Source organism: Eucyclogobius newberryi, unplaced genomic scaffold, assembly GCF_026437365.1.
Source record: "Eucyclogobius newberryi isolate DKJ021-1_F unplaced genomic scaffold, fEucNew1.0.hap1 SCAF_9, whole genome shotgun sequence".
Taxonomy (NCBI): Eukaryota; Metazoa; Chordata; class Actinopteri; order Gobiiformes; family Gobiidae; genus Eucyclogobius; species Eucyclogobius newberryi.
Genome location: NW_027316532.1, coordinates 31,971,133 through 31,998,426, shown reverse-complemented (window position 1 = coordinate 31,998,426; position 27,294 = coordinate 31,971,133). Strand labels below are relative to the sequence as shown.

The window sequence follows — 27,294 nt, the reverse complement described above, 5'->3', positions numbered from 1 at the left end:
TTTGTTTGTCTATAACACTTCTGTTTTCACAGAATGTAATGGTTTCTGCACTGTATGTTGTGACTCTTGAGTACACCTGCCTAGTGTTTTTTAATAGTTTTCCCCACACCTCTTATAAGTTTCACAGAGCAGAGCCTAGAGTTTGTGAAGTCAAGGTGAGAATCTTGTGCACAGCTGGTCCAGCTTCTGTTCCCACACCTAGCTCTTCAGATGACTTCACACCTTCAGTAGAAAGTGTTGGCTTTTGTGTCTTATGATCAAATAAGTGTATTCAGCTTAATAATGCAGTACGCTGAGCTTCCTCACACCTTTGTACATTCAGGGACAGACTACAATGTCTAATAATGTCTGTTGTTTTAATCAACACCTTTATATTTAACTTTGTATCACACTATAGTGTGAGTAATATGAATAAGCTATAAACCAGACAATCTGTATTAAAGTGCAATTGTACTATTTGAGAGTATACTGTATCTCTATGGCACTGGGAGAACCTTATTTATACTTATTTATTTATATTTATAGGTGCCAAAATCTATATAAAAAAACTGCATCCAAAGAGTGATCTAGGCTCAAACTAATATTATTCACTTTATCAGCCTTAAATAGCGGCATATTACTCTAAGTCTAGATAGTAAATTACAATGTGTTATGATTGCAAAAGAATGTAAGAGTTAGTGGTGAAGAGCCTTGCAGCTTGTGCACTTCATGACAAAGGAAGTGCTTCAGGTTTTGAATCAGCCCTGTGAAGCATGTGTCTGTGGGCCTTACAAAGGAGAAGTCTGGAGCGTTCTGGCACAGCAGTCGGGGGAACACAGCCTGTCTCTGGACACGCTCCTCATCTTCGAAAACATTGCCGTACATGAAGCCGTTCAGCATGGTAGAGTGGGCATGGACATCGATGTAGAACTCCAAACTCACCCTCTAATGGAGCCAAGACAGAAAAATGGACAGACAGAGAAGGTTAGCACAGGGCGGTTTGTCTGACACTTTGAGCAACAGTCCACAAGCGGGCGTCCCCATTGGGACTTAGCAATGCTTTCTTTGGCCACAGGAGTGCTGCAGCAGAGAGGAAGTTGTCACCCAAGGGGCCGCTACAAACCCCCAGATAGTACAAACTGAGAATCGGCTCGATGGCTGAAAAGAGTTATACCACCCACACAACACTTCAATCACACTGTCCTTCAGAAGGGCACTGCCGCACTTCAGACTGAGATCAGCAGAAATGTGGAGAAACGTCAGAGAAGAGGCATTCGTACATATCAGATTTGGTGTGATTTTGACCCAGAACCATAAGATAAAAATAGAAGCTCTGTCACATTTTAGAATGTGTACATACAAATGGCATTGGTAACGGTGTATTTCTAATTATTCATCTCATACTTCTTTCCATGTATTTCACTTTTTACTTGAAGTGTTATTGGACTGAGCAGAATTTGCATGCCCTTTCTGATACAACCTGCTCCTTTATCCAGGCATGGGCATGGCACAATGATTACTTTCATTTGCAATATTATAAGCATCTGGCTTTTTCTATTAAGTATTGCAATATTCTTCAATGTACTCCCCTGGTGTAACTTTCTAGAGATTTATTCATTAAATGGACTTGAGGGAGAACATTTGTGAATAATATAATTTAACTAAATCAACATTTAAACATCAGATTCAAAGTTTAGTCGAGTTCTCAATTGAAGTTTTGGTAACTTTGTGCAGCCTTGAAAGGGAAATTAACACTCTTCTTTTCAAATACCCCTTTAATGGACCTGAATTATTCCCGTGATGAAATAACTTGGGAATTATTGATAATATTTTCACTTCAACAAATTCAAAAGTTCCCCACGATAGTTAAACAGACAGCAATTATGACTCACCACCTCTAATGAGCAGTGTAATGAATGAACAGTATGAGATATTATAACTGGATGATGAGGACATTATGTATGCTAAGACACAAGCTGAAAAGGGATTATGTTTGGCTGCCTATGCTAAGTAATGATCTCCTGCTAAGTTCACAGCAGCTCCCCGCCCTGTCTCGCTTTTGAGGGTGGAGCTAAGTCACAGACTTTGGGATGTTTTTTCTGATTCGTCCGTTGTTCTTTTTCTCGCTCTCCACAACCCCAATAGTAGTGATTAGTTACATGGAATGGTACTGAACAAATAAAGGGTAATTTACCTAAGTAAATTTACAGATACAGGAGTAAAAAAAAGAAGAGTATCACAAATAGTTAAATGTACAGTACCAATTTAACATTTTCACACACATTTTGAGAGCTATAAATGATCAAATATAGAGATCATGATAAAAAAAAAATTGTGCTGATTTTCATCTGACAGAAGCAACTGAATCCATTCTTTATTTTAACTAAAATTTGGGACGTTAACTCAAAATATTTAGGCCTTATTTCACTTAAAAATGTAGTGGAGTAGAAAATAAAAATATCTGCTCGCAGAAATAGTCAAGTAAAAAGTACTGTAAAATTGACTCAAATAAAATACCCATACATAAGATTGCTTTGTGTTACTTCCACCTCTGCAAATAGGCTAGTATTAATTTGGACTAACAATATATTAGTACCAACTTACCATAAACAAGACACAGAATAAATATTACAAACAATGCACTGGGTTAAAAAATGTGTCATAAAATTGGGTATAAAAGATATAGGAATGGCTTTCTTTGCCTCTTAAACTATTAACCTTATTTCATATACTAATTTCTATAGTTTATTACATAGCACTACTTTGTCTTTATTGAGTAATTATTATGATGACAACATTTTACATCCATTTACAGGTGTTTTCGGAATCTAATCAACCCTTCTCATTAAAGATTCTGCTCTATACACTGTTCCCTTAGGGCATAAACGGAGAAGAGAAAAGAGTGCGGCAAATGCATATGAAGAAACAAAAAGGTACATAAATAAATACATAGAAATGAAACGATTGACAGTGGAGCGAGAGAATGAGATATCAGGATGTAGAGAGAGAGAGAGTAAGGTAAAGACTTGCTCGCTCGGCCACGGCTTGTGTGTGCGTCTTCGTATGCGTTTGAAATTCTGCTCACAGCCAAAGCAATTTCCTGGTGGTGGCGGCGCTGTCAGTTGCTTGGCTGGCTGCTGCTGAAATATGGTGGGTGCGAGTGGGCCGCGAGCAGCCCCCGACAACCTGATGGATGGAGCCCCAGAGGAGAGAGGAGCAGCAGCGAGGGGCGGAGGAGGTGGTGGAGGTATAAGAACAACAGAAAAACAAAACACACACATACAGGAGAAAAGAAAAGAGATGATGAAAACAGCTAAATGCAACCAATGGAGTGATGGAAGTGACACAGATAAAAACATGCATGAGATATGAACAAACGTAGTCAGAATAGGTTTGTCACTCATCCAAGTAGCTTCTTTCATTCTGACTGATACACCCTGGTGCTTTACAGTATAAGGAACGCAAGGCAAGTTTATTTGTAGAGCACAATTAATTCATAAAGTAATAATAAAGTACTTTGCATAACAGAAACAAAAATCATTAGAAATCAATAGAAATATAAATAATAATTAAAAAACTGTATTTTTGTACTGTACACTGAAGGAACTCGCTAAACACACACCGGCAAATCAACCACGGCATATCAACCAGGAGCAGCCAGGGAAACGTGCAGCTATGCTGGGGACGAGGCTGCAGGTGTGCAGTAGGACGCAGGGAATGATTGACATGTGGGAGAACTACTTGGCTTTCCACGCCACGAGGAAATGAGACTCAGATTCTGTGCCAAAAATCCTCTATTATTCCTTTAACATAAAGGATCATTGAACTGCCCTAACCGCACATGCCCTAATAAATCAGGACTTCAGCATTTTGTTCTGGGGAGAGAGATTTTTTATTTTTGACAAATATCATTCCACAATTGGAGTAAGGGTTAGGTTTAGGAACTGTTTCCCACCCGGCTGAATGCACCCCGCAAATGCATAGAATTTTAAATGGGTGACACGGGAGATCTTCTTCTGTTCCAAGAAAGGCAAATATAATGTATATTCACACAATCAATCACCACAGAAAGTACAAGCTGAATCCAAAAAAAAGAAGGAAGGAATGGATGAGTGGAGAAGAAGCTCCATTAGGCAGCAAGACAAAAAAAAGAGTTTCAGACGATCACACATGAAGCCCCATAATCACAATCACCTATTTATTCCTCCCCCAGCTCTTGCAGGAAAAGATGGATAGATAGTTAGAGAGAGAGGGGGGAGAGATAGAGAGGGGGGAGGAAGAGAGGGACGAAGAGAGAGCGAGGGGGGAGGAAGAGAGGGACGAAGAGAGAGAGAGGGGGGAAGAGAGAGAGAGGGGGGAGAGAAAGAGAGGGACGGAGAGAGAGAGGGGAAGAGAGAGAGGGGGAGGGAGAGAGAGAGGTGAAAGGAAGAGCCTTGGATAAAAGCAGCAGGTGCAGGTGGAGGGAGGCAGACAAGCAGTCGATCAAAGTGAACGGCACAGTGTAAAAATATAGGTTAACTGGCTCTTGCTTCAGATGGAGGCTGCTGTAGATGCACAAGGCAATGTGTAATGTTGCATCAATGGTAGAAAATCGACTTGACGTGAACACTGAAGGCCCTTTCTATTGAATTAGATCTGGTTTTAATCCGGTTACATAGAACTGCTGGAGCATAAATGCAGTCCAAGATCTCACTGGTAAAATGCTATAATATGTAGTGCCATTTTTTTGTTAATGTTGGTTTGTAAGATATTTGAATTCTAACAAATAGATAAGCTTTTGTGAAAAAGCACATTTATCATTTATCATCAACTTTTGAAATGTAAATCTTCAGTGAGATATGGTTTTCAGGCTTTGGCAGAAGACTACTCTAAGTTTTTCTTTTGCAATTGTATGTTTGCAGAGTCACCCATGTGATTATGGTGATAGACCTGGTTAGTAATAAAGTATTAGAGATACTTTTTAAAACTTCCCCATTAAAGGTTCATTATGTAACATTTTCTGGTGGAGGCTCCAAAACCTGCTTGTCAAACACAGATGTTATTTCTTAGTCTGGAAGGGTCCATGCAATAGCAACTCATCCCAGGCATTTTTTAAATTACAGTTTTTTTTTTAGTGCTGAAAGCATTCTTCTTGTGACCTGTAACTTGGCCTGGGGTTGTCACCTGCTTGTCTCCATGGACACGTACGTTTTATTGCCTGTGTTGCCCATAAAGACTACAGGCTACATACTTTTGCATACATTTATTCTCGAGCCATATCATATCTCCATGATTTCCCACTGGCGTGAATAACAAGCTGAAACAACAATCAGAGAAACACCCTTTGTGTCAGCACGACAGGGGAGTGAGAAAAATGCTAAATTCTGTTGAATCAATGAACTAAGCACAAACTTGTAAATCTGAGGATTAAGAAGTTACATTTTTGGTCTGAATGATACAAAGACAAGGAGGAGACATTTTCCACATTTGAGAGACACAAATGAATGGCTGTGATTGTCCCAAAATATGAAAGTTGTCAAAATTGGACAGTTATCAAAATTAGACAGTTGACAAACTCTCCTGTATTTAAAATAAATGAGAAGAGAATGCCTCATCAGAAAAGTTACATGGTGCACCTTTATTAATTAAAGTCAGATCACACATTGTTCCGGTAAAATTCCCCTTCACACTCCCAGAACAGTATCAGCAGCAGAAACAGCCATGTCCCCTCATCACAATGTCATGTCCAAACACTACAATGCAGCGTTAATGCGCTGCCAATCAAACTGTGATGCTTGTGAAGGCCTCAACGCTGTGATTGATGCTTCAATTAACAACCAGCTCTGACCTCCAGAATTGTTCATTTGAAATTGTAATTAAGCAATTAGGGGCAATTAAGAAACAGAGAGTAGCTACCAAATGAAAGTCAGAAGACAATTTGAGAAAGTGAGGAGGGGAGACGAGCCCTCCAAATTAAACCTTTTACAAAAACAAATCCCCAAAGCACTATAAAAATAACTCCAGGGAACTTGTGCTGAACTTATGTCCGTAAAGTGTAGGTCAAACGAATGTATTTATTCAGACAAGCGCTTATCTGCTGCATATTAATTAGCCAGTGGTGCATTCAGGGTGCTCAGCAGAGTCAGTACAATGCAAGCTTATCTTTACACAGGAAAGGAAAAAAAGAAGCTGATTGAAGGAGGATTACAAGTTCCTGAATAAAGCTCTAGGAGGAGATGGAAAAGTGCTGTCTTTTCAAAGTAAGATGGCTGGACTTAGTACCTGTATAATGCATATTAATCCACATTAACATATTTGCCATAATGCCGGCGGGAAGAGTGACATGGGTTCCTCAATGTGTAAAAATCAAACAGGGATTTGAAGAGGGCAGAGACGGCCTGGAGGAGCAGGAGCAAATCTGTGACTGGAATGATGCAAGTGAGAAAGAAATGTGACAAAGGCCCTTGAGCAAGACATGTATCTGTTCAAGTGCAGAAGAAATGTCAAATATTCAGGCTGAATATTGTAGTACCAGAGCTGTGGCTGACTGCACAAATATTGCAATTCCTTTTCATGTATATTTTAAAGATCTGTCTTGGCCTGCATACTTTATTGGACAGGACAGTTGTAATGTGTGGTGGGGGGAGAGTGGGTAGAGACATTAGGCAAATGGATCGAGGCAGAGAATCGCAGCCACGGCACCACACAAGCAATCACACACTGTACCACTGAAGAAGCACAAACATTTAACATTTTTAGTAAAATTTTGAAATTATATTTAAGATCTATACAAAAATACATTTCTGTTTCATTTTGAAGTATTTGCTTACTGGACTTTGTTTTTATTCGGGTTTATGTGCATTTTTATATCGGGAGTCACTACAGAGGCCATGGTTTCAATAATACTTTACAATTTAAAAAATATATGTTTAATTTCAGTTCATATGTTGAATCACCAAAGACAGTTCATAAGTTTGTGAATTATGTTCATTGACAATGGCAATAAACCTTTTCTGATTCCCTTAGTACAATTAATCGGTTGATGATGGTGTTTTAGTCGACCACATTTTTCGTTGGTGGCTGTTATTTTGTGGTTATAGCAGTCACAGCAGAAAGGAAAAAGCACCTAATGAATTAGCTGGAGTTTTAGTGTTACTGCTACTTTAATTTGTCTGTTAATTTATGAAGATGATGTTTACTACTGGGCATGTTTAGGCAAGGCAAGTTTATTTGTAGAGCACCATTCGTGCACAAGGAAAATCCAAGTGCTTCACATGACAGGAAAAAAAATATTTAAATACAGAAATCACAAAACAGACATGAAAGAGAAGAGTTCAAATTAAACAATTTTAGTAATTTCAGTCATATGCACAGCTAAACAAAACTGTCTCACATCTTCAAGAATTCAAGATTTTAGCTGCATAAAACTAAAACACAGATTGCCCATGTTTAGTCCTGACTCTGGGCACCAGCAGCAGGCCGGTCCATGAGGTCCTCAGAATCTGAGATGGTTGCTAGGCCATGGAGAGACTTACACAAGCAGAGCTGCTTTATAATGTGCATTTTAATGGTTTGTTAGACCAGGGAGAGACTACTTTGTCAGGGACAGTGATTTGCTGTGCATGAGCAAATAAAGATCCACTTTTTGAAAAAGACAACTCTGTTCTTCTTTCTTTAGTTCTTGATAACTGTTTATAGAAATTCCACACCAAGCCCTAATTCCAGTTTGTGCTGGACACAAACTCTGTTTATTTTAGTAGTCCTTTTGACTTTTTATAGTGATATAGTTTATACATTTTATAATTGAGTTCTTTACCTGAATGTGTCCACATTATATACTTTTATATTACATACCGATAAAAAAGCTCTCCTTTCGTGTGGCTGCTAAACTGCTTCCACATTTGATTAGAGAGGCTGTCTGAGGGCACAGTGCGCGTTTGGCCAGTGACCCTCTAATGATGTTGCATTGACAGAACATGGCAGATGGCATGGCTTCATGGAAGAGCATTGATGACACAAAACCTTGGCTCCATCTGCCCGTGCTGCCTCTCGCCCTCTCTCACAACAACGCATCTAAATTGATGAGAATATTTATCCGTTTATGAACACAGAGGTGACTTGTAATCAGTGTGAATGGGCACACGCAGCCAATGCTTTAGTCCTTCAATAGTGCCACAAAAGGTACCTGCCGAATAGACAAAATAATCAAATATGTATTTCAGCCTATTGAGAAGAACTGAAGGTGTCTGGGCTTCAAGAATACACAAACTGTGAAGCTGCACATACAGTCTGCATGAAAGGAGCCAATTGAGCCTCCAACAGAGGCAGAATAAAGCACAAGATGATGGCTGGATTGAAATGATGCAGGCATGATGGGCACAAAATTGGCCTTAAATCTTCCAAATTGTTCAGAAATGGCTGGATGACACCGGAGGACATCTGAACACACGCTGAGAGAGCAGAGGTTCCGATAGTGAGGCTGAGGAAAGAGACGCACAGCAAAAATAACACAAGAGCAGGAAGAGCACCTTACAACCAACATGGAGTAAACCACCAGAAGAGGGAGGAAGATGGATCGTACACAGAAGTAGGGCAATAGGGAGGATTCCAAGGTGCAAATAGGTGTGACAGGGCCTCATATGTTTGCTCCACATCGAAAATTAATTCCCTAATTTTAAAAAGGTCAAACAGAAGCTAAGGCAACAGTGACCCCTTTGTCATCCTTAACAAATTATCTAAAATGGCAGTGTCAGATCGGTGGGGGTGCGTCGGCCCTGGTGATGAATGTTTCGAGTAATAAGCCAATCAAAAATGATTCTTCCTGTGCGTTTGATAAATGAGCTGGAAAAGGCACGCTTTAGGAAGGAGATGGGTCCATTTGTTTCCGTGGTCCCTCTTTGCCTCTCCATTTCTCTCGTTTCAAAACAAACAACAGGGTGGCGGCTTGGGAACAGATTATAGCTCCTTGCATCACTGACTCTTTCAGCCATTCTCCCTACTGACCAATGTTCAGCCACAGATGGTAAATGATGGAATTGTATGAAACAGCTTGAGCAGAAGCGTGCCTCTAGATCCGGCGTAACGGACAAGTTTACAGCCAGATTTGGAGGGAAATAGCACCGGTCGTTATGCACACAACAGTTTCCCATATTGGATTTATTACAGGGGACAATAGCAGGCCTTTAAACCTCCATTACACCTTTCTGTAACGAGCTTGAGTTTTATGTGGAGAGAGAAGAACAGGTGGGCATTACGTCCGCAACAACTCCTGAATAATGAACACTGCTGTGGTTTCAAATAATCTTTTAACAACACTTTCTTAAAAGAGGAGTATAGTCAATTTACGTATTTTCAATTTTTTTGCTTAAATCTGTTAATCAACTTAAATTCTGACCAAAACGATCACAACCTGCATATATGCATTTGACCCATGATTATGATCTCATAGGTTTACATCAGTCAAGCTGCAGTTTGTCGAGAAAATCTTAACCATAAAAGTCGAAAGAAACACTTCACCAGAATAGTCATTCATTCATTCTATCCCAATAACTTTGGGCCTTAAGCGGGACGAATGAGGGATTACACAGACATGTTTCTAAGAACTTAGGTGGGACATTCACTCTCACATTCATTCACTAAGGCCAATTTAGAGTTGCCAATTTTGCCTAACACATGCATGTCTTTGGACGGTGGGAGGAAGCCGGAGAACCCGGAGAGAACGCGCTGTAACTCAGGGAGGACATACAGACTCCACCCAGAGAGATCATGTGATGGCCCAACGTGCTCTACCACCGTGCACCCAAAATAGTCAATCTGGGGGAAAATGGGCAACAAGTGAAATCGTGAATTTGATGATGTTCACTTCATCATTTGCACTTTAAAATCAGGAAGTCAATGGACCCATGTCATTTTAGATCAACATTGCGGTTTACAGTTAACAAACTGTTGAAATAATGCTCTACATGTGTAATAGTTTTTTACTAGAACCACAAAAACATAATTCTTCTTTAAGAAGGCACCAACAATTAACTGTCCAAAATGATTCTTACAGCTAGAAACAGAAATGTTGTCTTGAGTCATATAATAGATGTAGAGAAAAGTATAGTTTAGTGAAAAATCTAAGAGTACATTTGGTGTCTATAACATACATACATAGATGGAAATGTTTTTAATGTTTTAAATGAACTGACGGAAGTAACAAGAACACCTGATCACTGTGTTTTGAACTAAATGGACTCCATTGTGGGGAAAAGGTGTAGACTCTGTGAATTATGAGATCTGTGCTGATACAGAAGAGTAATAAAGAAGTCATGACGATTGACAAAACCACAGTCGGAGTGGAAGACTCCAAGGCACCAGGCAACAGTGCCCTGCACTGTTCAATTAGCTTTTACCATCTGCCCTGGATTTACTAAAGCTGGGGACAAACCTGCAGATTAGAAACGACTTTAGCCTCAGTTTTAACTTTTCAAGAGAAAGGGTATATTAATACAGTTTTTTATTCATATTTAATGACATTTACAAATGGATTAAAGATTACTGTTTAATACCACGTCTGAATATGTGTTTAATCAGCAAGCATTTGTTCTTGTATTAATTCATTGGAGATAATTTTACATTGCACTATTGCATTGCCACATTACAATGTAAAACAGTTGCTCCTGGAAGAGCAACAGCATCTGAAAACTGTTGATGATCACGTTTGTTTTTATGCAAAGCATTCTTGTATTATGTTGTTAACAGAAAAATGTGGGCAGTATTAAATTGACTGTGCTTATCAGGAACAAGCCATTATAATTTATTGTAGCCTACAGACACCATTAACATTCACTGTATCAGCCCTGTTAGTTACAGGACTTGAGCTCCTAATGCACTTGTACAAAGCTAACAGCAGGAAACAACAACATTAAAATGGCAAAACAGCGCCGCTATTAAAAATATATTAATTCGCTTTATGAACATGCCACTGCTTGAAACCTTATCAGGACTGTTTTCCAAGCAAATTGATTCCTGATTTAATTTCTCACCAAGCAAACTTTAAGTTGTGGTAGAAGGCAAAAAAGACAACATTCAAATGACCTTCCCTGCAAGTTTTCTAACCAATGATGCTTTTAAACAAATAAGCATTGAGTTAAGAGCTGGTAAATGGGCACATGCCACAGTTTAGCCTGACTGTTGGGCTGTAGCACAGCGGATCTCTGGCTAATGGAGTCGTCCAGCAGAGCCCTCCAACCCTGTGTGCTCATTACACTGTGCGCCCGCTGTGTGAGAGGGGCTGAGGGGAGGGCGGCAGCACAGGGCCCTCCTGCTCCAGAGCTGGCATTGAGAGTGGCATCTGGGAGCCCCAGACATGAGTAGTGTGTCTAATGGGATTAACGGCCTGTGTAGAGAGGAGACACAGAGAACGAGAGGTTGGCCAGGCCTCCAAATTAACTCTGAAGCACTTGAGGCGATCGACGAGGAAAGGTGGCCACCGGGGGACGCCATAGTGGGACAAGTCATCACACAGGCTGAGTGAGTAGAGCGAATGAACAAGGCAAACATTTGGTACGACACACTGGGATGGGTCAGACCGGAGAAGTCAGTGTAACTACTTTTCCAACAGTATACTGCCCTCTATGAGCCCAATGGGTGAGGAACAGTGTAACCTTCTTGTCTAATCTAGAGTCCAATACAAATTCCCACTGTCTCCCAGGTCACCCTTGAAAAAGAGGTCTCGATCTCAATGGGTTCTGACTGGGTTAAATGAAGGTTAATAAATAAAAATGGTTCCCCCCTTGTGAAACATTACTGAATCAGGAGAAGGGTCAACGCAAAATACATACCAGTCTTATGTATTTTATATTCTCAAATTAATACAACACCAAAAAAAAACAACAACAACATATTTCACGGCTTTGGTGAAAGCAGTTCAATACAAACAAATGATGAAAACTGCTCGTTCTTCAAACTTTATTTTTAAGGTTAAGCATTTAATTTATATCTTTTAACTGGCAAAGTAGGTTTGAGTTTTTAGGCACAACAATACAGATGACTATAAAAATTCTTTGTGTGTATTCCATTGTTTTACTTAAACAAAATACATTGTCTTTCCCAGTGGCCCTTGAGAAATAAGGTCAGAGACTATGTGTCCTCCATTTCCTGTATTGGTATTCATTACTAAGCTTAAGCAGAAGGTTAAGAGACATTCTTTATTGGATAAGTAGCACCTTTAGCGCATTGCCGAAGAACTGCTTTTGTGTAATCAAATACTATTGTGTTTATGTGTGTTTACACACAACATGTGAGAGTCTGAGTGCGTGTGAATGACAGAAATGAGTGGATCGAGCTGCCATGACAGAGCCTATCGATCAGTGTGTCAGCACTGGGGGAAAAGGTTAATCTGCCCGATGCCGGCCCAGCGCCCCAGCCCGTCTTTGGCCTGCCCTGTCCCGCCCCGGCCCGCTCCCTCTCTTATCAGGATTAGAGCTGAATACAAAAGGGCAGAGTATTCCCAGGACACTCTCTGACCTTCAGTAATCTCACCAACCTGCTGCTTTGCTTATAATTAACATCAGGAACAAAGAAGAGGGGGAAAAAAATCCCTGGTCCGTTTCTGTAGCCTTTCTACAGATGGAAATTTATAAAAAAAGTTACTGTCAAGTTTGAAACAGACAGCACACAGACTTGCTTCAGTAATATGTTTTTGAATGGCCAAGAGAACTGCGCTTGACATTTTGGAGATGCTGACGAGCATTTCCAACGCTCCCCGGTGCTCACAGCCAAAACATGCAGAGTCCAAAGAAATGAGCAGCGGGAAGAAAAGGTCCGTTGGAGACATGAAGGAGTGTGGTCAGGCTTACCGGGTCTTGGTTCATCTGGACTATGAGTTGTTTGACAGCGTGTAGTGTTGGGTGAGCCCACGGAGAGGGGTCCTGCCAGTGACGATTTAGGTCAAAGCCCATCAGTGAACACCTGTGAGCAAACAGTGCCAACAAAGAGAGAATGAATCTTGAAGTGAGTCTCTTCAGAAAACACACCTGCAAAGTTGAAAATGTTTGTACCAGAACAAGTTATACAAGGACAACTGTTAAAAGAATCATCGCAGAAAATTCACCATGTGCTTTACTGATTATGATGACCATGTGCACATTGTTACATAATTTAATGTTTATTGAACAAGAGCGTCTCCAAAACTGAAAGTCTAGTTTTTACGTCTTGCTTTTATTGTTTGGAATATACATGAAAATTGGTTGAAGGCCCTGATAATGATCTGGTGGTGACAGTTGTGGACTAAAGGCTAATGTAGTCCTAAACCAACAGGTTAACAATGTTAGTATTAACATAACTGCTTATACTATATATAGGGGCTGAGTGAACTTTTGCCGCCAATACAAATCTTGTAGCAGAATTAACATGGTAAATAAATAAATAAATAAATAAATAAAGTCATGGGGTTCTCCAAAAACCTGGTCAATGAATGGAAGGACACCAGTTACTGTGGACAGAGTTGATATAATCTCCAAGCTAGAATTTCATTAATGGAATGATGGCGTGTAAACACAGCAGTCTCTTCCCGCTCTGTGGTTGTGTTGGGAGTCGTTGACATTTACCTATGGCCTCCCTAATGATACAGTCGTTAGTGACACAACTGCTCCCTCAGACAGCAGAAATCAGAAACAAATCAAGGTTAATTGACTTTTGCTCTTAGCTTTGTGGTTTACACAGTGAGTCTGCCCAGCAACAGGATCGATGTGTTACACTGTATGTCTGCAAAGGAAAAAACAATTGAAAGAGATGTATAAAACCAAATCAATGCATTTCATCTATGAAATTCTCTCACTTTTGGTATATTGTGGAAACTATGGACAAATAATGACTGTTTGTATAAATGTTGGGCACAGAGACACCAGCAGATGGCAGCGGTAAACACTCCTGGAGCTGAGCGCTGATCTTATCTGAGTGTGCATTAGTATTCCTGAGGCTGAGCCTATTAAGTAAAAGGCAATTATGAAGAAGGGACGAAGAAAAGAGGAACATGGAGGAGAGGAGGATGCCCACGGAGCTGCAGCAGCAGTGTTAAAGACAGAGGAGACACTGGCAGAGGGAACAGCCCCGCGGCCAAACACTATCTTCTAACAAATGCACTGCTGTGAGCTATAAGAATTCATTAGTCTCCCTAAAGGAGGAGGCATGAGGATATAATCCCAGGTAGCAACAAATAAAGGCATACATAGTTGGGAATTCAAATTAATTTAGCAAGTATTCAAGTAAACAAAATGGATGGTTTGAATGCATTTGTACCTGTAGTTGCCAAGATAGACTCCATCAGGATTTAGCATGGGGACGATTTTGAAGATAACATGATCCCGAAGGATCTGTGCCACTGGGTGCTGGCTCACCAGGAAGTCAATCACACCTATTGAAGACACACAAACACACAGAAAAGAATAGAGTTGAAAAGAAAAGCCAGGGTGGCCTGGCAGTTAATTGAGTTTTGTGAAACAAAAGGAGAGGGAAGGACAGTGAGGGGGCATCATCAGAATCAGGAGGAACAGGAGACGTGAAGCCCAAATCGATACAAATGGAATGGAGTTGACGGTGGTGGAAAAACAGACAACACCAGCTCATGTGAAGTCATAATGTTGCATTATACTCCAGTGATACTGTGATACTGCAGAAGCACATAAGCTAAGAGAGGGTTTAGAGCCATGCACTATGACATCTGACCTGTGCAAACGCTTTAATGGAGAAGACTTCCAGTCATTTCAAAACTTAAATCTGTGTAACCCAAAAAGTGCAAAAAGTTTGGAAGCTCCAGTCGGTGATATGGTGCTGCCTAGGCAGATATTTCAGTTTATTATTTACTTTTGCCTTTTTTTCCCCTAATTTCTAGGACCTGAATCCTAAATGACACCTCAATGATAATGATACATTAGTAAACATGACTACACAGTGGTTAAGCTCCATATGAGTCAGCCAGACCTCTGACCTCACATTAAAACTTTACCTTGACAGATGAAGGAAGCAGGAGACTCTCCAGGGTGCACTCTTGCCGTCAGGAAAACCAGCTTCTTCTCTCTCTCCTGGTTAGGATGGTCTGTTAACAGAGGGGGCAAAAATACACTATTAAAATAGTGTTTAAGACAGTAGCATATTCAGAGTGAGGTGTCAATCCCACACACATGAATCAAACATCAAATCACCATCCAGATGAGAATATTCGATACGGCTGTTAATTATACATCTGTAGGGTCAGAGTGTGGAGCTGCAGGAGTGACCCCATGTGAGCTGTACATCATGTCTCCCTCTCAAACATGCACTACTCCACTGACTACAAATATAAAAAATACAGTTTTTATTTGTTCAATTTGTGACTTTTTGCTAATATTCAAAATAATATATCTTACTTTATTTAACATTGGCATTATCCCTTGGCACCACACTTAAGAGTTTACTAAAAGTTTGAGAGTACATTTAAGAACTATGACAAATCTGAGGAGAGAAACAGTTACATTATACAAATGTTGTAATGCCTTAAAACATGATGAGTATTAGAAGTACACACTGAAGTGGTCTGACAAAGTTTAGAGGGTTCAAGTTTCTGTTCTAATCTACACTTGCAAATAGATTAAAGTGATTGTGTGCCCCATTGTTATACACACCTAATATCTTATTGATTCCTCTGGCTGTTTGTGCTGAGCAAAGAAAATGCTAATTAGCAACAGGCTATGCACCTTTCCTTCTGTTTAATTCCAATTTAGTTTAGTCTGTGTTTACGTGTGAATGTGTAGAGGGCTCATAAACAAAAAAGTTCCATTAAAGCACTGTGCTAGTGATTTTATTTCCTTTTCTCTCTCTGCCCTTCACATAGACAAATGGCTTTGCCATTCAGGAGTCTCCGTGGAGTGGGGCGGGCCGCTTGTTGTAAATGTGAGTGCTTGCAGTCTGGCCAGCCGCTGGGCGCTTGGTGGCTGTGAAATTCCATCACTTAGAAATTCTCCTTTGGCCTGGACCCCAGGCCACCTCACGGACTCCTGATGCGAGCACATAGCTGTGTTGTACCAGGCAACTCTCCAATCAGCCCCACACTTCTCCCACATAAAGCCAGAGAACCCAGAAAGTAGTGCGCCAAGGCAGAGGCAGCTGCCAAGGTCCTAACTGTCAGGGAATTCAAGCATCATGGCCATGCTACATTTAGTCTGAGAGCTGGTGCAGGCTCGGAGAGCTTACAATAGATCCACTGTTCATCCCACACGACTGTGAGAGTGTGACAGTTGATGTCTCCTCAGGGCTGCCACAAACGCTCCCCAAGTAGCTGTTGTGTTTATGTGTCGTCTGTATCTTTGCATCCCCTGCATCTGCTGTGCCCAGTCAGGCATTGTAACACTAAATTAGGTAGCACAGGCCGAAGGCTGCCCCGGAGCTCAGGGAACAGCAGCCAACGACTACAGGCAGTGTGAAATGTTGAGTTTACAATGTATGGTCGACATGCAGCGTTAAAGTTAAGGTCACAACAGCTTCAACACAGCACTGCAGTGGCATTTGTTGATCTGTAGGTGTCACTGCAGATCAGCAGGCACAGGCAAGATCTCCTGGACCAGAGACTGAGGAACTGCAGCCTTCTGAAGAAACACAAAATGATCAAAAAAACATTTCCTCTGTTTGCTGACAGTTTGGAGAAATTGCAGCTGAAATGAAAACAATGCTAGAGCAGTAATTGCCTTCAGTATGTCGAGTAGTAGCACACACACCTACAGTCTCAACGTTTTGAGAAACTGGCACAACATTCATGACTTTAATTGAATGCATGGTCAGTACTAATCAGTGCTTCATGTGTATGTATGTATTCAATTTGACAAGTGGTCTTCTGTAGTCTGATGAAGGCTCTACTTTTGTAATTACATATGCAAAACAATACCAATCATCCAATGTTCAATCAGAGAAAAACATTTAAGTGTAGTCATCTGTTTTTGAAAAAACATGACGTTTTGACTTTCATTGAAAAGTTATTTTTAGTCTGCGGACCTGATCTGAGAACTCTGATATTTATCCTACTCTGGAATGTGCCCACCAGGGGGGAATCTATTTGTTTACACTGCCTAAGTGTCCTTAAACTAATCTTCTTTGTTACCCCAATAGCCCTGTAATGTGTCATAGAAATCCTATTGATAGCTGGCTGCAGCTCCCTCGTCACTGATGGGTACTTGATTCGTGTTGGACTGGCCTGAGCTGTTTCCTGTCCATGGTTTCAAAATGCTGTTGTTGTTTTCCGGTAAATGTTTGTATTTATTTATAGACTTGGTGTTAGCTCGGATAGAGGAGTTAAGGAGGCCAAGATTAGTTTCAGGTGAAACTTAGGCAGTGTAAACAAATAGATTAACAAGACAGGCTATTATCAGGAGGTTCCACCCAGTGGACAGGGTTTATGCAGCTCAAAGTAAATAACTTATAACTTAAATAACTTAAATAACTGAGTTCTCTGACCAGGGCCGCAGATTGAGAATGACTTTTGGATGAGAGTCAAAATATCTTATATTTTCAAAACAGTGTCCAGATAAATGTAATCTTTTTCTACAATTAAAAAGGTTCTATCACGTTCTACACCTACAATACTTCTCCTCCAGCCACTACTTGAAAATGAAATAATAATTGCAGATTGAATAGCGTTTTACGTATACAACATATGTGTGCACAACTTTCATCTATCTACAGTATATGTAAAATCTATGACTATCTTTACACATCTTCCCATCATGGCCAGCCTCTGTGGGCCTGCCTCGGAGCTCAGAGGACACCGGCCCAAATACGATAAGAATAATAAGAAGAAAGACAAAGAGCGTTGCAGTACGGCACAGGGCCACAGTGAGTGAGCGAACGCAACCGAGGCAGAATTTATGCCCACACTTCCGAATCAAAACGCTCCCTCAGCACATTCCTCACCTGCCGTAACCACACACATTACACCTCCATTCTCCAGCGAGCACGCTGAGGGAAAATAAAGAAATAAGTGATGTCAAACTGCGATCAGCTCTGATAAATATGTAAATGAGTGAGGAGACGAGGAGTGGAGGTGAGAAACAACATAAATCTGGTGGTTTTGTGAAGGTCAGTCGTCACTCTGGTCAGCGGTTTCCGTGACAGCGCCAAGGGAAGTTTGGGCCGGCTTTCACAAGTTTTGACATGATGCAATTAATTGCCATCATCTTCATCATTCTTCGGAGCGGGTACAAAGGGAGACCTGTCACAAGCTTGTCAGATGTGTATTTGAATCAATGTACCCAAACTGAAGGGAAAATGCAACTCTGGGAAAATGGGCCCTTGTGCCTCCTGTTTAAATTTGAGATTAATTTCAAATTTATCTGATATGTTTAAGTAAGTGCAAAAGTGAACATACTGCACTCTATTAAAAGAACGTTGAATGTTTTGAGGAAATGTGAGAGGTGTAACACGAGCTAGCCCATTGAGTACTTCTTCTGCCACTAGTAATAGTGGTAGAAGTACGTATCAAAGTAAATAACTTTAAGTACTAATAGTACTTTAAGTGTACTTATGAACAGCTATTGCAAACCCCAATAAAAGTATTACAAAGTTTCAATACTGAGCCAACCTTTCTTTTTGAAAACTTCTACTGCCTTAAGGGGAAGTTGTGGGGAAATGATCTAGTAACGATCGATGGGGCCAAATATTCTTAAATGATGATGGAAATGCAAAAAACACCACAAACAATTTGAACAAACCTATACAGAATAGCAACCCATTTTAAAGTGAGTTGAGCTGAATAAATAATAGAATACATTTTGATAAACATATATAGAGCCTGAACTCGGACTGTAAAAGTTCAAGAGCTTCTGCTGCATTTAGTCAAATCCACCACTCACATAATAAAACCCCTCTGTCCGAATGGCCACAGCCTCGCGCCACATTATACCAGCGTTCTCCAGCCAAGGCCCCGGTATATCTCCACGTCGCTCCCTTCGGTCCGCTTTGTGGATTTTTTACACTGCAATAAATTAGCCTCAGTTTGGCGCGATGGCAACAGGACATGCTCGGCTCGCTGCTCACTGCATCATATCGAGGATGGGCGCGGGCTGTAAATTGTCAATGGCGTTGAATTTATACAGAGCCTTGAGACGAGCTGCGGAGGCGTGTATTGCCCAGCCGAGTGATTCCCAACAAGCACCCCACGTACCCCGCACTGCCCCCCCCCCTTTTTTTTTTTTTTTTTTTTCCTCATCCAGGCAACACCCACTGCCTCAAGGACATTCTGAGAGAAAAAGGGGTAGGATAACCAGACTAGTACAGGGCTTTACAGTGCTGGGAGTTTTATGGAACAGATTTTTGTCTAAGAAGTTGCCAAATCTCTTGCTTAAATTTTGTGAGTTTTCATTCTGTTCAACTTATGTGGCAACGCCAAGGCCAACCGAAATACTCTGCCCCGTCTCTTTACTGGCTAAGCGACAACACTCGGAGAGGACCCCCGAGATGACAACACTGTTAATTGTTTCACTTTGAGGCCTGAAACAAAGCAGCAGAACAGAGATATATTTGAACAGACAGCTGCATGCACAGATGCACAGACAGTGATTGGTAGAAACTGTGGTACACCGCCAGAAACAACAAAACACAATACAAACACAAAAGGCTTTTTAATGTTGAGGACTTTTCAAATGTCTGTGTTTGTTTAACTTAACTGTAGCTTAAAGAAGGACGCATCCATTTGTTGTCAAAGTGAGCTACCCTTATGACTGACCTCCTCGGCCCATCTCGTCACGGCAATCTGCTGTCTCCAATGTCAGCTTGTCTCTCGTTTATGTTTTCTATGTGTAAATGATGTAAAGCATGTTTGAGTATAATTGTAAATGTATATATTATTATAACGTTTGAGTAAATAATCGTATCTATAGAATCTCACCACACTCCCCCTCCCTTAGCTCTTCTGCTCTGTTTCTGTGAAGGAGCTCTATGTGTGCCTTTGTGCGAGATACAGCACAGCTATAAGGGATTTACAATGTCCAAACTATAAAGACAGATGCTGTGAGGGGCCAAGGAGGAGCGTGAGCCAAACAAAGGGGCTAAAAAAGAGAGTGAGAGCGCGGGGGTGGCAGAGGAAACCCTTGAGACGACAGCATGTAAATACACAAACACGGCCTCTTAAGTGGAGATAAAGAGGCAGCAGGATAAAAAGCTTTGAGCACTGTGTGATTACCGATTACCGATGACCAATTTGGCACAATCAAGCCCCCCCTTATATGACATGTCCCTGTGAAATGGAGATTTGTGCTCCTCAAGGACAGTTGCTGTGACAAGGGAGGTCACAGACAACAGCAGAGACAGATGCAGAGGAGGAAAGTGAACAATCTGTCCTAAAGAGTACTGGCATGTCAACAGCTCTGTAGACCAGGCTTTATGCACAAGGGACCTCATTATAATAATGCAGAGGATCACGGTGGGATTCTACCCGCTGAACACTGACCATGAAGATTGCAAGACTTACCCCAAATTGGCTCGTGAACAGTGATGATCTACAGTAAAGGCTTGTACAAGCTTGTAAATAAGAGAACAAAGGGGCCACTTTTAGTAGGAACATATAAATGTGATATGTTTGCAAATGAGACCAAATTAATTATTAATTTCATGTTAACGTGTAAATGGTATAAAGCCGCATTACACAAACAAGAAAGAGCCACGTGCATCGCTATGACACTTTGACACTATGAGCTGATTGGCTGTGGTAGGATGGTCCACACTGCTCCACATTACAGTCTTAAAAAGAGCTCTCAACTTGTGCAAGTGGCCAAACAAAGCATGTATCTGAACACTAGTGGTGTGCCAAAGAGTTTGTGAAAGCTAAGAACTAGCGTAGTTAGATACCTACTTCTGGGGTTTGAAAATCACCATCACACCCCAGCTTTAAAAGTGCACATAACTTCTCTGATGGAAGGTGTGTCACCTGCTTGCCTCTATTAAGCAGGTGATGCTAACAGGCCAAGTTACAGGTCAGGTCTGTGGAGAGGTGACCCCATTTGGTTTTAGTTGGACTGGTGTTTCTTTTAGTGATCAAAGACTTTAAGCGTGCTACTGGAGATAGACCTGTTATAGTCAAATGTCCTTGACCAGCAGGAGGAAAACCAACTTGCAGTTTATAGTCCTATTACTCTTCATGATACCCGAGTCCCATTCCATTCTACAGAAGTTATGCCATAAATGTTTTCCCATGACCTGACAACATTTAACATGAGGAAATGTGGAGGACTCCAGCTCCTCTGAGGTGGTCAGCATCTTTAGGCCTGTCCTCTGTGTTCAGAAGTGGTCATATCTCTTACAGTCACACAGTGCTTTGTATGGCCCTGAGCACAGACAATGAGCGTGATAGACATGGACAGGGAATTACAGACAGTGAGACAAAGAGGCTGCTCTGTCAACTATCAAAAGCAATAGTCCCTTTAAGCGATACGATATGGACGTCTAAGGCGGCTGGGTTTAGAGCCATTGGTCCTGACTTCTCCTTTCTGGCAAAATGATGACAGAAAGAGAGGCACATAAAACGGAGGGATGGCTGGTCTGTGCGCGGCATGATACAGAATCAGAGGCAGGCCAGTAATAGCCTTTTTTGAAGAATGCACCACTGAACTTTAAGGGCCGTCTTGCTTGAAAGGACAAGTTACAAATAGAAAGAAAGGGAAGAGGGAAGAATGATTTCCCAGGGATATGCTCCCTGCTGGGCTGCCCTATCACTGCGCCACACAGTCCAAGAGTGTTCATGTGCGCGTTACAGATGCAGTAAGCGACAGGAAAGGGCTGGCAGGGAGCACGGGGCGGATAAGCGAATACCACACAATTCTGTGTTATTGTTCAAAGAGATATTATATGGCATAGGAGGATTTTAATGAAACCCTGAATAAAAGTCTGTTTACTGGGAGGGAAATCCAGTCCAACCGTTGTCTATTAGAGCTAAATTTTCTATATGTTTTGCTTTTTAAAAGATTTTTCTGGGCCAAAGGCTTTATTTCACACAATAGTTGCAGCGTTAAATGGGCAGAGAGAGATTGTAGAGACATTCGGCAAATGGTTGAGGGCCAGAATTGAACCCATGATGCCGCGGGAGTTGCAACCATACATATGCAATATGGTAACCACAATTTCACTCGACACAACTTGACACCTAATGATACAGTGCAGTTTGGAAATATTATCATCTCATCTTTACGTTTATTTGGTTTTATCCAACACAAGAAAAAAAAGTACAGAACAAAACTAAAAGAAGCCACACAAACAGATAAAAAACATCTAGGTTCAACAGTGTGTTTTGGATGGCTTAGTATTGGTACACTAAATAATAAATGAACAGCGAATGTAAATCAAATGTCTCATGTGCTCGATGTTTTTAGCGTATCAGACGTATGCACAGACGCTCAGACAGACATATGGACCTAACCGGTTGCTGTGTAGTTCTTTATTACGCTGCCTCCTCCGGCTTATCAATAATTTCTGAGGCACAACAATACAGGCCGGCTGAGGAAAAACAACTATAGTGCATCCCAGCTTTAATAAAAACCGTCACACCTCCCAGCTATGTCCTTCACTCAATACTCCGCTCATTCTTCTCCGTTCGATATACCAGCGCTGTTCATTTTTCTATCGCACATTTCTTTGGTGAAGCAGAAAGTTCAAAACAAAGATCACTATCATGTATCACACACACACACAATCACACAGGCTACAATTATACAACACAATTAAGATTTGAAAAGCTAAAAGCACACTTGAAGGATTCCACTTTCAGAATATCCATGGAAGGAGTGTTTGGTTACACCTTAGGAAAGTGCAACCATATTGAACGAATGGATTATTAAGAACAATTCAGGCTTAGTTATTACTTAACTAATACTCTAACACCAAACCTTAAAAAGTATTTATTAAGCCTGAATCGTTCTTAATCATTAATCAAGCTTAATAATATAATAGCGTCTTTTTTCATGCTTTGTTATGGCAAATGTAGGAGTAGTAAATAAAATGGCACAGTGAAATTATTTAAATATGTCAATTTTTGTCGCAGCATTATTGAATTATACCTGAGCTATTTGTCCTTGTTTAGTTAAGCATTTATCATGCCGAATATGTTTTTGCATTGTGTTAACTTTGACCAAGATATTCTCCAGTCACGCTCTTGTTATCACTATCATATTTAGCATATGGAACACAATAACCGGTCACTGTGTACTTTTTCATTATCTGTAAACTGGACACATAATCTTCAGGCTGCCGCGAATAACAGCTATTTTAACTACACAGTCTATTTATAGACTAAAACCTCTGCAATATTGTATTATTTTATTTTTTGCTTAAGTTAATTGTTGGTTATTTGTCTTTATTTTGCATATTAATCATTAATTTTTCATTTTATTTCAGCTTATTTAGTGAATAAGTAATTTCTTTCACATATTTCACATATAATAGTACATAATAAAGGTTAAGGACACCAGGACGTGTTTCGCTGTTCGTTTGCTGCTCAATGTGTGCAATAAACCCCCTTATAACGTAGCTCTTTGTTTGGACATTTTGTTTATTTCACTGCATAAAGCCAAACCTGGACAATGCCTCAGTGGCCGTTTAATTTGTATTGATTATTTAGTATGAATGTGTTTATTTTTTGGACAAATTGCCACTACAATACGGTTGTAGCTCTTTGTGACAAACTGTCAGCGTGAGGGTTAATATTGCTGTCGTTGCCTTGTTCTACTGAGTACTACTGTAAATGTGCGGCCATGTGTACATACAAACATTAGCTCCACCCCCAGCAGCAGCCGCAATGTCATTCAGCAGTTTAGTAACACACCATTACCTTGTTAATACCAGCCTAATGGGCAGTCTGCTATTTTAAAACTGCTGCCGTGTTTGTGCCATTAACATCCACTTAGGGCACGTCTCAAATCAACAGGCCACTGGGCGCCTCCAAAACAACAACAGCGGAGAAAGCTCAAATAATACGCTTTCTTTTACTCTAATGAATATGTTGTTTTTACAGTCTGACAGTAGGATCGCAATAGCTCTTCACATTATCCAGTAAGTGGACCAGTGACTTTCACACTGCAGAGATGCTTGAGCTTCTTCAGTGTGCTTCTGTCTTTCCAATATATTAGTTCATCCTGCTATACAATCTTTTTTTTAATTTTGATTTTGTATAGACTGTACAAAACAAAAACAAACGGAACAAGGAAAAAGAGTAGTCCGTATAAAGTTAGTCTTGCATGCAGTATGTCTTCTTTTGTCCCATTTGTCCCAGTGTCAGGTAAATGTGTCCATTTTCAAATACAGTGTAAAAGTGAGTCTTTCCACTTAATAAATGTCCAAATGTTATTTCAGTCCGGTCCTTAATGGTCGGCTCTGTCCCTGTCATCCATCTCCTTGTTTTTGCTTTGCTTGCTGAGATACATTGTTTTAAAGTAAAATGGAATTTTGTTATTGAAGACAGTCTGCAGTGTCTCATTAATCACAGCCCAGTATTTTTTTTCTTTTCTTTTCTCCAACAACTGGTATTTCTCTGTGAATAATGTGCACTTTGACATGGTGTGATGCATTTTCTCAACAGAATTCTTTCCAAACATGAGATTTTGGGCTTCTAACCATCTGGCAGTTCTGATTCACAACTTGTTTGGTCCACGCTTAGTCTGGTTTTGTGTTTGACTAAACATGAAGGCTGTTTCTGAAAAGTAAGAATGAGTAAAGCCAGACTTACTGACCGATATTCAATTTAAATGGTCGCGGATGCAATGCAGATGTGTCCAGGGCTGACACTCATCCATTTGCAGATGGAGATGACTTAACGCTGTGAATTCAGACTTAGCCTCTTTCCTTGAAGCTCACTTTGGGCTTCATCAGATCAGGCTGAGCTCAGACGTTCCCACATTGACTGAACAAAATGAGTCTCTTTTATGGAATTGTAGCCAGACTTGGCCAAATACAGTACACTAGGTTTCGTTTAGGCTTTTATATTTTGTTGAACCCTTTATGTTCAGTAAAGCTCTGGTTTATGCTGCCGCTTAAATAAGGAATGACACAAATCTTGTTTTTGTCCATTGGTTTGGAAATGAAACAGATTTTAACTTGTTATTATAAACCATTGGATCGATCATGTTTAGCTATCAAGTCTGCTAATTCCATCTTGAACTAATCCTAATAAACTGGTACAAACATGACAGTCTGCAGCCCGTGGGCCTTTCTCATCCATTTTCCATCTCAAAGTAAATCAGCTCTATCAGAACCAGCAGCCGTGCGTCTGTGAAGTCGCAGCTGAGGCGAGCAAGAGGAGTCCTGCAGTCCACCACAACGCTTCACTTTGAACTGTGGTACATTCAGCTCTTTAGTGATTTCCAAGGCTTTCAGTTGTATATCAGCGCCACTAATGGCAATTTCTTTTTCACGCTGGTTCAGATACTTTAAAGCTCAAAGCAGCAGAGCCAGGGGATGAGCGGAGGAATTTATACAGTTTTGTGGTTATTTGACTTCAGCGAGGTGATTCCCAAGTGTTTAATTATCTGCTAAAATTGATCGATGGGTCTGCATTTCTATCACGAAAGAAAATATGATGGTTTAAACACTTTCTATTTCAGCTAAATCTGATATATCTTTGTTTTTGATGCAATGTTTTGGCCTATTGAAATGACTGTATTTAAGTCCTTCCTCAGGCTGTAAATGAACTGCCTTTAAATGTGCTATTGTTTTGTGTGATTAAAAAGCAAATGTTATCCTTAATCTCTTTGCGAGTTCACTTGAAAGGATTTTAATGCAGAGTAGCACCTGCTGATAATACATAACCTGCTGAAGCTGGCATCAAATGACTCTGATAACATCAACGCTTATCCAGGGAAATAAAGATGACGCCCGGAACAAATAAAATGATTTATGAACATTGCACAAATACAGTTTAACAAAAGGCAAAAATCTTAATTAAAATTATAGAGATGGTTTTCACAGTTGCTCGACAAATTGGGTACTTCTGAGTGTCTTTTCCGTGATTGAATATTGAATTAAATGAGCACTGAAATGGTAATTGAGCTGATGACGGCTGATTGGCTGTCCTGATGTAACCATCTTGTGCTGATTGGTTTAGGGGGGACATGGTTGCTATGACAACAGGCTCATGTAATTATTATGTACTGAAATGGATATGAAAAAAGTGTACCGGTCTGTCTGTATGTGTTGTACTTGTTTGAAGAGGCAGGGCTTTTCACTTGCTTTGATCAGGAAAATGTTAGGATTACAAACAGGACTTCTGAGAGAAGGAACACTAACACACTTTTATCAGGACATACACATCCTGGGCGGACACTAGAGCTGATTAGCCTCCACATATCCACATATAGAACCTAATATATGAAAACTCCACGAATATAGAGCAGGGTAACATATTCAGTACATCCCATCTATCAATTGCAGTGAAATGTCAAGTTTTAAAGATGTTTTTTTTTTTACAAATACATTAAAAGATGTCTATAATCAAACAAATATATTCCCTCAGTAAATATTGGTTGTATATACAAAGTCAGAATAAATACCGTATACATTCTTCAAAGTGAAAATAATGACATCCTACTTATTTTGTTGACTTATTTATCTGAACGAGGCCACCTGCAGTGTGGTCCGCCTGCTCTCTGTGTTGTTTTTATGTCCGAGCTTCCACAGGGCACGACTAAACAGATGAGTGCGTCCCACCTCGGCTGGCCCAGCGCAGATCCATCAGGCTTAAGCAGAGGCCAGGTGAGTGCAGCAGCAGCCCCGGTGTGACCTCTGACCTCCAGACTCTTCGATCACATGACACTGCAGCAGCACCTGTGTCCCAGTACAGGGGTTCACATGAGGCCACTGCTGACCCCGAACCAGGTCACACGCAAGCAGGAGTGCTCCTCAAAGACACACGGAGAGATTACTGTCCAGAGGTATTCTACCCTTCAGGATATTTGCCAAGTTCTGTCAAAATGCTCACAATTAATCTGGAACTACAAAAAGGTAAGCTGCAACTTCTTGTTACCTAATGCTAACAGCCAGGTCTGACACTCCCCCAGTCCATAAAATGAATTCATTTGAAATACATCCACTCAAAGGCCCTTCACGGGGACTTAAACTGGAGAGTAGAAAAAGAAGAAAATTATGCGGGGGCCCTGCAGAAAAAACATCTCAAATAAATAAATCAAGATCCCAAACTGTGACAAATCACCCCAGCACAAAAACACAGAGGGGGCGAGTGCCGCGTCCTTGGTAATCTGTTTTCCTGCTATCTGCTGTTCTTTCTCCCGATACTGACGGAGGCTGGGAGAGTCAGGTGGCCCGATCACACCGTGCGCCGGCAGCAGATTA

At 40.7% G+C, this 27,294-nt stretch overlaps 1 protein-coding gene across 2 annotated transcripts in view; it reads right to left on the bottom strand.

Annotated features, from left to right (window-relative positions):
* The window catches only part of agbl4 (AGBL carboxypeptidase 4), a 227,709-nt gene that overhangs the window by 9,513 nt on the left and 190,902 nt on the right, over positions 1–27,294 (bottom strand). For both annotated transcript variants that reach the window (XM_072438010.1, XM_072438011.1), the window contains 4 exons: positions 14,948–15,037; positions 14,242–14,356; positions 12,801–12,912; positions 772–924 (listed from right to left, as the gene is read on the bottom strand). In XM_072438010.1, the coding sequence (XP_072294111.1) occupies positions 772–924; positions 12,801–12,912; positions 14,242–14,356; positions 14,948–15,037 (470 nt within the window). The remainder of the gene's footprint in view (positions 1–771; positions 925–12,800; positions 12,913–14,241; positions 14,357–14,947; positions 15,038–27,294) is intronic.